The 12,158-nt window shown below is 38.8% G+C and overlaps 1 protein-coding gene across 3 annotated transcripts; it reads right to left on the reverse strand.

The window, feature by feature from the left end:
* Window positions 1-1,927: 1,927 nt before the first annotated feature.
* On the reverse strand, window positions 1,928-9,637 carry SIGF (RNApolymerase sigma-subunit F). Of its 3 annotated transcripts, XM_088971996.1 has the most exons (10): window positions 9,413-9,586; window positions 6,084-6,189; window positions 5,798-5,949; window positions 5,268-5,395; window positions 4,919-5,125; window positions 4,537-4,810; window positions 4,198-4,428; window positions 3,718-3,858; window positions 3,295-3,492; window positions 1,928-2,559 (listed from the first exon to the last, which is right to left on the reverse strand). In XM_088971996.1, the coding sequence occupies exons 3-10, from the start codon at window positions 5,906-5,908 to the stop codon at window positions 2,272-2,274; spliced, it is 1,578 nt and encodes a 525-aa protein (XP_088828122.1). In that variant the 5' UTR covers window positions 5,909-5,949; window positions 6,084-6,189; window positions 9,413-9,586; the 3' UTR covers window positions 1,928-2,271. The 3 variants fall into 3 exon arrangements, with proteins under 3 accessions (XP_088828122.1, XP_088828121.1, XP_088828120.1); XM_088971995.1 differs by lacking the exon at window positions 6,084-6,189 and having other exon boundaries at window positions 9,413-9,637; XM_088971994.1 differs by lacking the exon at window positions 6,084-6,189 and having other exon boundaries at window positions 9,404-9,595.
* Between the last annotated feature and the right edge of the window lie 2,521 nt (window positions 9,638-12,158).

The following is a 12,158-nucleotide window of genomic DNA, read 5'->3' on the forward strand; positions in this document are numbered from 1 at the left end:
ATAAAAAGTAACAGGTCGTTTATAACTTAACCTAACCCAATTAGATCTATAAATTTTCAAGTTCAAGCAACTATTTTCTTTTGAGTTAGGTCTAACTGAGAGATATGCACCAAGCCCACACATTATAAAAGATAATTAGATTCGAAGTCTGATTGGGCATCAAACTTTTGGAGTCCAATGATGGCTTTAGTGGATAGGGCTCAAGCTAAACAACCCCTAATAAGTTCAACTTGGAAATTATATGCATATATGGTAAATATTAGTTTAGATAACAAATTTTATATTAATATATAGAAATGTTATATATATATATTTTTATACTAAACTAGAATTAAATAAAAATTATAATTTTTTAATTAACACAGGCAATCCTATAAACCTATACAAATACTATTACACTTAAGGTGCGGGCTAGGCTAGGCCAAGAAATCTTAAAATACTGCTACACAATGCGAGTGGCCCATCCCTCATAATTCCTTTGGCTTCAATATTATCTAAAAATAGTTAAAAAAAACTAAAAATAATGCATGCATGGGTTGCACTTGGTTTGATGACTTTGGTCCAATCCAATTACAAATGTTACGATGCATGGAACTTGGGTTGGTTGGATCAAGATGAGGATCAATCAAAGTCTAATCCAAAGTCTTAAACCCTGAGTTTGGGCTTAGATTAATTTAGTTAATGGCAAAAAGTTAACTATAGATTAATTTAATTATGACTATAGCCTAATTTTATATATTTACTGATATTTAATTATTTTAAATATTTAAGTAATATTTACAAAAAATTGAAACATTTAATCATTAATAAAATAAAATAAATAAAATAGAACACTAAAAAATAATGTGGAAAAAATAATTATTTTATTAAGTAATTAGCAACGATTATTATTTTTTGCTAAAAATATTAATATAATTAATCAAAATTATTAAATTACTAAAACATTTTTGTAATAAATTATTAAAATAAAGATTTAATTATATTAAACAACATTGCATTCTTTCCTTAGTTATAAGTATTGGTTATTATTTCACTTTCCTTGATAAGTCCATTGCATCGCACAAGTCCCCGCTAGTAAAATATAATATAAAATACATGGTTTTGCACTATTCATATTTGCATTTATACTCCTTCCAAACTTAACCTAAATCCAAAACTCGTTAACAAGAACTAATAACTGAATCGTCAAATTCACCCATAATCTACTAGAAGTACGGAACCAAGGACCAGTTTTTTTTTATATATTTTTATGAGATTTTTATGATATTTGAGTCTTGGGGTTTTACCATATTAAAGGGCACCATGCATTACAATACAAAACCGATAATTTTAACCAAGGCAAAAAAAAAAAAACAGATTAGGGTTGGTCTTCTGTCTCCAAGTATGTATCACTCCTACAGAAATGAATGGCTGGATGCAGGAGTAGATTAGTCTGGTGCTCCATCTCCGCCAGTCCTTTTAGTTTTAGTTTTTACCCTTTGTTCGACTATGATACCGTAAAGGCATTACATATTTGATACATGAGAAACTGATAAACAATCAACCGGTTTCATATCAACTGCAATCCATCAAAATTCACGGCGGTTCTGATTGGTCAAGATTCTTCCGATATCATAGAATTGCCTTAATTGAAATGGGGCCTCAAGCTATTCTGTCTTGAACGATTTGATGCCCACCAAATACCCTCTTTAATCCTCAGGCCTCAAATGTCAGCACTCAGAAATCAGAACAAAAACCACTGTTTTGTCCTTTAAGGCTCTTGCAGTGCAATTTCATTTGCACTAATTCAAAATTTCAAATATATGAATGCGAATGAGAAGGATGCAAAATCTGTTAATCTGTTTCCTTTTTTTTTTCTTTGGTTTTAATTTAATTTGCTACAGGTTTTATTTAATCGGCAATGCAAACAAAGGAAATAATGACGAAGTTGAAACAAAAATAAATAAATAAATAAATAATCAGAATTTACACCAAAATCATTTGTACCCCATGCTTTTGCACCAGTGCAAATGAAATTGCACCGCAAACAATCTAGGCCTGAATGGGTAAAAGGCTTTCCGGTGCCAAGTTATCCTCTCTTACTTCCACGTCTCTTGTATTTCTCTACTCACAGGCTGGTATGCTACCAACAGTATAGGAGTTTTATCTTGCTAGAGAGAGAGAGAGAGAGATTTATATATACAATAGTTACAGACTACAAACTCAAAGTGCTCTACAGATTCCAAAAACCAACTTCATGTCCTTGCTGAAAGGCTATGAAAACCTATGTTTTTAAACAAGTAAATCTGCATAAGCACCAAGCCCCTGGCTTGAGAGGCACTGCTTGAGTTTGTGCAAGGCACGGCTCTCCAGCTGCCGTACCCTCTCCTTGGACATTCCAAAAATAGACCCAATTTCTTGCAGTGATTTCGGTTCATTGTTTTCGATTCCATATCTCATCCGTATTATCCGCCTCTCTTTTGGGGGGAGAATACTTATAAGGTTACGCACATGGCGTCTCATCAGCTGCTTCGCAACACATAGATCTGGTTTCTCCACCTCAGTATCTGCTGTGATCTCCTGAGAGCACAAATGTACGGTGACAGAAATTCAGGTCTATATCTACCAAATGCACAACTGTACACATGTCAAACACAAAGTCCCCAAGGGCCAAAAATCTACTCTATTCTACATTCACAATCCTGAATCAAGTTCGAAAAACAATAGGGTTCTGAGTATCGTATCCCTTTCCCAAACGGGTGTAGGGTTAAAGTGGCAGTCTAGTTAATCTGGACGATGAGCCCTGTACCACTGGAAGTCAGTGCAGTTTATCTCTAGTTTAACAAGCTAGTTTTATTATAACCCTAAATGGGCGGAAAAAAGACTTCTAGATGCATAGTTCTAGATGTAAATCTCTCACATCACCAGATCTCAGAAAGCAACCTTGGCTCTCCAGTTTAAATTCTATAGCATTTAATTTACTTGTAATTTACCTTGTTATCTAGAAGCAGGCAACATTTACCCTATCATATAAAAGCAGGGAGCTTATACAAAATTAACTTTAGGTTGTACCCCACAACTTCCGGACCAACTCCAACTGGATGTAGACCTTCCAGATGAAATAACTGGTTCAATACTTAGATAAACGTGGACCACAGTTCTCTCTCTCTCTCTCTCTCTCTCTTATCAATACCACAGTTCTCATGTTCCTTCTGATATAATGACATCTCAGGAACAAATGCAGATAAGCAAACATTCACCAGTAAAAGGAAGTAAGATCTTAGACAGTGGGGGAAGGGACACGAAAAACATTACTTGAAAAGTGGTATCTTGATCTGCCCACACTGGTTGTTGAATTGATAGAGGCATTCTTGTGGACATAAACAATCTTTCCAACTTCTCAACTGTAATGCCAACACGTTTTGCCAGTTCCTCGTTCGTGGGATGATGACCTTCTTGAATAAACAGCTTCTTTGCTTTCTTTACTTGACTCAAGAGGCTATATACATTCTCCTGCAAATGATTTAATGGTTATTTCTGAAAGAATCAGAATAACATTGCCTTCGGTACAAGCAGAAAATCCATATCTATTGAAACTTGCTTGAAAATAGGAAATCAATAACAGATCTGAAGGAATACCCTGGTATACTAATCAGAAAATAAGGAATACCCTAGTCTAATAGCATGATTAGCAGAGGCCTTAATCAAGATTCATGATCAAAATAAGAGAGTCATTACTGGCAAACGAATTGTTCTGGAATTCTGAAATATGGCCTTCCTAATCGCTTGCCTTATCCACCAGTATGCATATGTAGCAAATCGGCAACCAGCTTGTGGTTTGAACTTCTCAAGGCTCTTCATAAGGCCCATACTTCCCTCCTACAATAAGCAGAAAACTGAAAAATATGTAGTTACCTTGAATGAAGAAGGGATAACACAAAAGGAATTATCATGTAACTATTCACAAGTAATCGAGATTATTAAAATGTCCTTGCACTTCCAAACTGCAGAAGCTGCTTTCACTAGTGGTCGGTCATGCATCAGAGCCACATTTGTGAAATAAAGGCTAATTTATATATCAGCTTGAGTAATCTCTCCCTGTTAATCACAGTTATTTGGTTCAAGACAGGATGCAACTAAAGATACCCATCTGGCAATTCTACGTTGTGATACAAAGTGCTTCAATTCTACATATAGGTTACAAATCTGAATTCTGACCTGCAGTAAATCCTGAAGGTTCAGACCCTGCCCTTGATAATGTTTAGCCACATGAACCACCAAACGGAAATTGGCATAAATAATCTTTTCTCGACTGCTATTCCCTGAATGAAGGATTGACTGCAAAGACTGGCAAGTCATTCCAACAGCCTCAGCCCATTCAACTAATGTTGGTTCACGGTCAAATTGAGACTGAAGCCTCTGCTTCACCTCCTCTAATCTGATCAGTTCCTGTTAAATAAGAGTGAAAAAATAAAAATTATATACCAGATAAAGTAGCCCATGTTTCTAAACCAAGTAGCATCCCAATTGGTTATTGACAGGAATCAAATAACATGCCTGAACATGAACAAACAACTCAGATTCTTCTTTTGGAGTCAGAAGCTGTTTTGTCTCTGGACCCCACAAGAACAGACGGAGGGGATCATTTGTATCAAAGCCTTCATGTATCTTCTTATGTATATCAGCCTTTCTGGAAGTTGAAGCCTCAGTGACAACAACTTTTGGCCTTGGAATCCATCTTCTCTTGGATTGCCTCTCCAGAAGCCGTTTTGACCTTACTGCTACCTCCTCTCTAAGTGGAATTTTATTCGCCAAATTTCTGGGCTCCAAACTATACAGAAATTCTAGAAATTAGTTCAAAATTGTCAGTAAAGAACAACTGAGAGAGAGGAGGGAGGGAGAGTGCAAAAAGAGGAAAAGTAAGTAACAAAAAACTGACTCAGGCAGAAAAGATTCATGTGAATCAGCTCCAAATAACTCATAGTCTTTGGCCAATGAAGCTGCTTGCTTTGAGGCCAACACTGCTTTCTTTGCAAGCTCAAGTGCATCACATGGTCTAACATCCACATTCTTAACTGTGCCAGCAGCAGTAGACTGTGTTACCATGGATAACAAGGGTTTTTCCCCTTTGTACAAGGATGGCAATCTGCAACCAAGGGATGGCCCATAAAGAACTCATAAGAACCCAAAAAAAAAAAAAAAGCATAAGATAGAAATACAATGGTGTTAATCCACAAACTGTTCTAATGATGCATCAAACAAGGAAAATTGAGATTGGTTTATCTTACAAATACCATAAACCAGGCCAGTAAAGCAACTGGCGTTCAAAACCTTCCCAATATCTATCAGGTTGACAACTTTTCTTTTCTTCATAGAGATGCACCTTATCCTCTAGCTTCCTCCTGTCCAGCATTGCCTTAACATAAGCAATTGAGGATTCATTAATTACAAATTGCATGTGCGAGAGAGCAATAGGCTTGAAAAGATTGTTCAGCATCAATCATGTATAACATCTGAATTGCATACAATGAAATCATAAAATATATGTCAAGCTGCCTACAAATTGGAAAACAATGTGTCAAAGCATTAATCATAAGAAATGAGTACAAGAACATCCTGTCATACTCGGTCCATTTTTTGCCTCAACAAGGCATGCAAGTTTAAACCTCCTTGCACTATTAGATTAGCTACATTGTGGCAAAATAAAAGATAACAACTCCAAGAGGAAAAAAAAAGTGAAGAGAAAAATAATGAGAACAGAAAAAGAAGATTCAGTCACAATACACAGACAATCGTGAGTGTGTTCCCTCAGACTCACCTGGGATGTTTTATCTTCCCTGATTATTTGCAGAAAAGGTCTAATGTCATCACGCTGTTCTTGGAGAAGAACCGATGCAGGGAAGTGACGAGTTATGGATGTAGTGGGCATAGAGACAACTATAGGATTTGCCTGCTCATGAAGCAAAGTAACTGCAAAACCAAAACGGAAACAGGCATATAAGCAATAAAAAGATCTCAAATAAATTTTTAAAGAAAAACAGGAAGAGAGAGAATCTAGCAATCACAAAGAGAGATATCTTGTACTGTCCAAGACACTGAATTACATTAGGATGGGCACACAAAATAACTTCTGTTGCTTGTCAAGGAAACAAACAGGACAAAGAGTTGTAAAAATAGAACCTGGACTCTGCTAAAAATAGAACCTGGACTCTGCAGTAAAGAAACAATAATATCCCAGGTTGTTAAAAATATTATTTAAACTCTCAAATTTATAAAACCACTAAATAATAATAATGATAATACAATAAGAAGCACAAAGGCATAAAGGTAGGAAAATAATCCACGCATTACACCTCTGGGTCCAAGCTTCATGACCTAGCCAACCTTGGAAAGGAGACACCCAAATACAAAACCGAGTATGCCTTAATTTGCAGTTCATCAAGATTGTCCAAATAAAAAGTAACAGAAAAATTCTTTTAAGACACCTGTCACAATAAGTCTACAGCAAGCATACAGGCCCTTTGTTTAACATAAACTTATAAGTGAAACTTCATGAAATGCAAAGGCCTGATGTTTACTAAGGAATGAGCCCAGTGAGTTTTATTGTGGTTACGTTTCAACTCTAACAAGCAAACCCTATTGGGACACCTTGACAGACGGTTTTTCCTTCCAACATTTTAGAAGGGAGATGAACTTACACACGTGTTAACAACTTAACAACATCAGGGTACACATTGTGTTGCATTATATATTCTCATTGGAAGTTCTACTGTGCTGTCCAGTCTTTATTTCAGGTGACTTGGGTTATGAACAGCAATGTATGCTTCAATTCAAATAAAAAAAAAAAGAATTATCCACTCTTCTGCATTGCTAAAGATAACCTGGAAGGAGAGGAAATGCTAGTATTGACCTAGTTTTGAGAACAATTTTAGGACATCCGGTGTTGTTTACATTAGGCTTGGACGCAATTAGCTGCTGTACAGAGAGAATTTCACCAAGTATCCACTCATTGGAGAAGGATTTGGACAGCTTCTCCCAGCATTTATGCATCCCCCATAGGGATGGCAATACTGTCAAGTAGGGGTTTCAATGGTCCGGTTTTGGTTTGGACCCTGTCCAAATCAAAATCAATTTGGATGGATTGGATGGACCAATAAGATATATTGAATTGGACCAGTCCAGACTTAATGGTACAAAGTATTTATTGGATTGGGTTGGATTGAACCAATATCCTGTCTATTGATAGAAGATAAGAACACAGGTGTCAATGGAACAGGTTTGGGTTGGAACCAATCTAAATTAAAACCAATTTGAACAGATTGGGTGGTCCATACATTGAATTGGACTGGTCCAAAATGGTCCAAAGTATTCATCGGATTGGATTGGACCTGGTCCATCTGAATGGACTCATATTGAACCGGATTGGATTGGACCAATCCAGTCCATTTGAAACCCCTAGTGTCAAGCAACCCAACCTAAACCAATCTTTGTTTCTCCATCCCACTCCCACTCTATCAAGTGTCATATCCTTTATTGTGACTTGTGAGCCCTCAAATCATTTCTCACTACCTCCATCCCTGTCCTTTTTGGCCTAGCCCTAGCTCTTCTAATGTATAGAGTGAATAACTGGATTTAATCATGCACATCATAGTTCTTGATCTTTTATCTCCTTCAAGTACCGACTCTTTCCAACTTCATTTAGAACCAAAGTTTCTAACATAAAATACATTGGTTTGATAAAAAAATATGCATAGAATCAGAGACTTAGGGCCTGATTTAAATGCTCGAAATGATGGACCTAAGCCATTTTTTAATCCTAAAAAATTAAACAAGTTGGATTAGAACCATCTTTGCTAATGCAATGAGTTTATTCGTGGAAATCTCTCAACCAGGGAATTTTTCTAAGTTTTTTTCCTGTTTTACTAGGTCAATACTTTTTCAATACTTAAACGGGTTCTTTTTCCTTCAATGAGTCAAATTTGGGCTGGTAGTTGCTAACCCTGATTGTGCAAGAAACATTTTAGGGCTGGACATGGTAGGGTCAGGGTCAGATTGAAATTGGCCCATGCCAAATATAACCTCTTTGATTCTATGCCCCATAAGGCAAAGTTTATGTGATAAGAATTTTAAAAAGGAGGGAGTATATAAAGCATTTTGAACAAAAGCATACATGGAGAACAAATTTAGAGATGATAATGATGTATTACTGATCTGATTTAGTTCCATGTAAAACAACAAAATCATATAGATCTAGTAAGATCAACCATTACTTAATGCAAATAACCATTTTCAGAATGCATGCCAAGTTTCTTACTTCGGATCAATGTAGAATTCTTGAAAGTGTTGAATGGGCTCTCCTAAATGGATTAAGTATCCATGTTGGACATGCAACCTAATGTAAATGCCTGAAGGACAAATCTGTGTCAATTTGATTTTCTTCTTGCTTATTCAGCATATACACAATGAATATCAATTTTCATATAAAATGTTTATTAAGTAACAAAGAGAATCTATTTAGACCTTTTTCTATAGCTTTACAAGACAAGACCCCTCTTGAAGCCCCACCACCACTTTCTCCATCCTGACATTTTTCTTGCCAGTCCCAAGTCCTAACATCTCTTGGGGGACTGGAACCTTTTTGATGTCCCATTTCTTTTAGATGGGGTGTAAAGGATATTCCAATACCTACTATGTCTAAATTTAACCAATTTTGCAAACCAGAGTGCATAAACCCCTCTAAATGTAACCTTACATGAGAGTCCCATCACCTCCCTCTAATTCTTTCTACAGCAAACCAGTGGCAGCACATGAATGGCGAGGTAGCCAATTTAGGTAGATGACCAGGATTAAAAAAAAAAAAAAGCATCTCCAATTCAATGATTTAGGATTAATCTTGATTCTTCCTCCAATCTGGATCATTCACCAATCCTCTTCACTTTCTCATCCAGCTTCATTATGTTCCCCCTTAACCCCACCAACACCTTCTGGCTTCATTTATCCACTTATTCTTATTCTTTTACTCAAAATGAACATTAATCAAGAATAAACCATATGAGTGTATTAAATTTAATCAGTATTTTATCATTTCTCCACTTATATCAATCCAAAGGACCACACACAAACTCGGCATCAGCGTCAGCAACTCAGCAGTCAAAAAAGAAAAATATAAGCATGCCAGCAACGGAAGAACAAATTTGAAATCAAAACAAAAAACTCAGGGTAGAACCATAGAGGAAACTCTAAGTGGAACAAGTAAAGGGAACTCAAAGGCGTTATCCACCAAAAACCATGTGGAAAATAACTAAATTTCACATACTCATTTGATTCTCTTGCCAGTAATGGCACCATTGATCTAAACAAGAAGGAGAACAAACAAAAGCAAAAGATTTCAGTATATGTACATATACGAAGAAAGGTTGCATACCAGGCATACCTGAGGAAGAAGAATTTTTCAGTTGGGTTCTTGGAGGGAACAGTGAAGCTGAAGAAACTAGGGTTCTTCCGACCTCCATTGCAGGATGTATGAAGGCTTTTGCTAATGTCTCTGTTTGCTCGGTTAAGCTTCTCTCTTTGCTCTCTACAACTTCACTCCACAGAACTCTCCTGCGCCTTAGAATTGAGACCATTTCAAAAGGATCAGGTACCGAAAAATCATCGTAATTTGTAATTACAAAACAACCCTTCTCTTTCTTTAACAATTACATCCAAAAGGAGTCTGGTTTCTGTTGTTTTTTGCGAGACTGCAATGAGTGATGAAAAGTGGATTCAGTGCTCACTCGACCGTGCTCACACCGTTCGCATAGCACCTTCAGCCTTTCATTGGAAATATCTTTTTATAAAATAATTAAAGAGATATTCTCAATGAACGGTCCAAAAAGCTGTGAACACAGTCTTCTGCATACTGAAGTTAAATTGCAGTAGATTAGATTATTTGTTCACCGCAAAGCCCGTTCAAACGACCTTTACTGCCTTACGATATGCCTAGTATAAATTTGCAAAAGGCTATTAGAAAGGTATGGGCATAGGTTTGCCCTGATAGAAGCCAATCTCCCAAAAACAAGAGATGGGATTCCCGAATAAAAAATTCGGTTAACTGAATCGGTCGATTCGATTTCAGTTAACCTTTTAAAAAAATCGGCAGCTAATCAAACTGACCAATATATATAGTAATATATATTATATATTATGTATTATATATATTAGATTATATATTATATTTTTATTTTATTTTTTTTTAAATCAAAATAAATACATTGTTATTTGACTTTTTGAGTTTCCTCCCTTTCCCCTTCTTCGATACCTAAAGGCTAATGATGGAGTGCGATCTGGCCGGTCTTAGCTGTCTGCGACCTTGCTTCTGAACGGGGTAGCAGGGAACCTGAAACGGAGGAGATGAGGAAGCTCTGGGGGGGACCCGGTGTAGTGGCTCCGAAGCTCAAGTTAGAATCCTTCAAAAGCAAGATAATACCAGATAGCGCAAAGTTTTGCATCCCTTGTTTGTTGGGGGCAGGGGGCTCTTATAATCACTCCGTGCACTCGCCCCGAGGCCCTTGTCAGGTCGAGTATGATTACCCTTGTACTTGTCAATTCGGTCATCGTCCTTTCTGCTGGGACAGAACCATCACTGCCTAACCGTCTCTCTAACTGGAGATGGCGGTGTCAGTGGCGGTGGCAGGTGGCCGTTTAGAGTGCGGCCGCCAAACGTCAGATCCCAAGTCAGTTAGGTGCGGCGCCCTCGGGCACGGACTTCCTCAGTGTCAGGCATGGTACGACTTGTTTGGTTTGGTGCCCAGAAGGTGATGCGGAGTGCTGAGCGAGGCAAAGTCTTGAGCTTGGAGGTATCTATAGGGCAGGTCAGTTCAGCGAGGTGTATCCCGAACTGTTACAAGGTGGCCAATTCGGCGAGGTATATCCCGAGCTGTTACAAGGTGGGTCAGTTTGGCGAAGTGTTTCCCGAGCTGTTACAAAGTTGGCCAGTTCGGCGAGGTGTATCCCAAGCTGTTACAAGGTGGGTCAGTTCGGCGAGGTGTATCCCGAGCTGTTACAAGGTTGGCCAGTTCGGATTACTCTGGTTTTGGGCAAAGGGTGAGTTCGGGCCCCCCGTAGGGAGTTCGGTCCGCTGGTGTCCCCTTGTTCCCGCCTTAGGCTTGGCCCCTTTTGCCGAGCTGCTGTTTCTGCCACGTGTTGCGTAACAGTGAGGTCGGGCCAAATCTTCCTTCATCAATTGCCCCCACTCCTCGCGCCAAGGGTCTTGCCATGGTGCGGGGAGTTTCGCGAGGTAGTAGGTGGATTTGTCCCATCCTTCGAATCTTGATTGCGCGAGTTGTTTTTGCCAGGGTTCTTCGGTTTCCGAGAAGGCTAGAAACGTGCCTACTCAAGAATGTTGATGGTTGTGACAGCGCGCGTTTTAAATTTCAAAAATTCACGCCGTTGGGACGTGACAGCGGGTCATTCAAAAAGGCGTGCCACTACTGTACGTGCGCGGGCGGCTGTTAGGGAGACGTGCAGCGCATTAGTTTCGGAAAGACGCGTGTCGAAGCAACGTCGGTTTCAAAAAGACGTGCGCTGACGTTTCGCTTTTTTCGGAAAGACGTGCGCCAATCACGTCTCGACCTTATGGGACGTGCGGTCAGTGAAAACATGGGTCGTCGGATCGTCTTCGATCTGCACGATCGATTCTTGGTTACTGTAGCTATAAATAGTGGGGGACCCCAGTCGGTTTGTCACTTCTACGGTTTGTCTACTGAGCTCACGTCCAAGTTTTTCCAGCTCGCGTCAAGGCTAGTTATATAGCCTTCACGGTTCTTTGGCTTGTTCCAGTCTCCGGAGCCTTCAAACTTTTTCCGGTGAGTACTTTCCTAAATCCATCTTTTCCCCAATGTCTAGCTTTGATAGTTCAGACGATTCTTCAAGTAGGGCCGACGTAGGTTCCACCAACCGAGTCGTGTCCTCCGACTGCCTCAGTGATCCTGAGGTGGAACTTGAGGACTATGAACCAGTAGGCCGAGCTGCTTCGGGCAGTTTGGCGTCTACCTCCCGCCGAGGTCGGATGCTAGACAGGTTTGGTCCTTCGACCATGACGCGTGAGGGGCTTCAATCCATACTTATGTCTTATAACCTTCCTGGGGGGTATAGATATTTTATTCCTTCGGGTAGCTTTCCTTGGGAACACGGTCCTG

The sequence above is a fragment of the Nelumbo lutea genome, chromosome 2, assembly GCF_056320005.1.
Source record: "Nelumbo lutea isolate HS-2025 chromosome 2, American lotus-T2T, whole genome shotgun sequence".
NCBI classification, from domain to species: Eukaryota; Viridiplantae; Streptophyta; class Magnoliopsida; order Proteales; family Nelumbonaceae; genus Nelumbo; species Nelumbo lutea.

Coding starts and splice junctions, on each gene's coding strand:
- SIGF (XM_088971995.1), bottom strand. CDS start 9,605: ATGGTCTCAATTCTAAGGCGCAGGAGAGTTCTGTGGAGTGAAGTTGTA. Junction 5,950..9,412: donor GAAAAATTCTTCTTCCTCAG/GTATGCCTGGTA, acceptor TTGGTTTTGCAG/TTACTTTGCTTCATGAGCAG. Junction 2,560..3,294: donor ATCAAGATACCACTTTTCAA/GTAATGTTTTTC, acceptor TTGTGCTCTCAG/GAGATCACAGCAGATACTGA.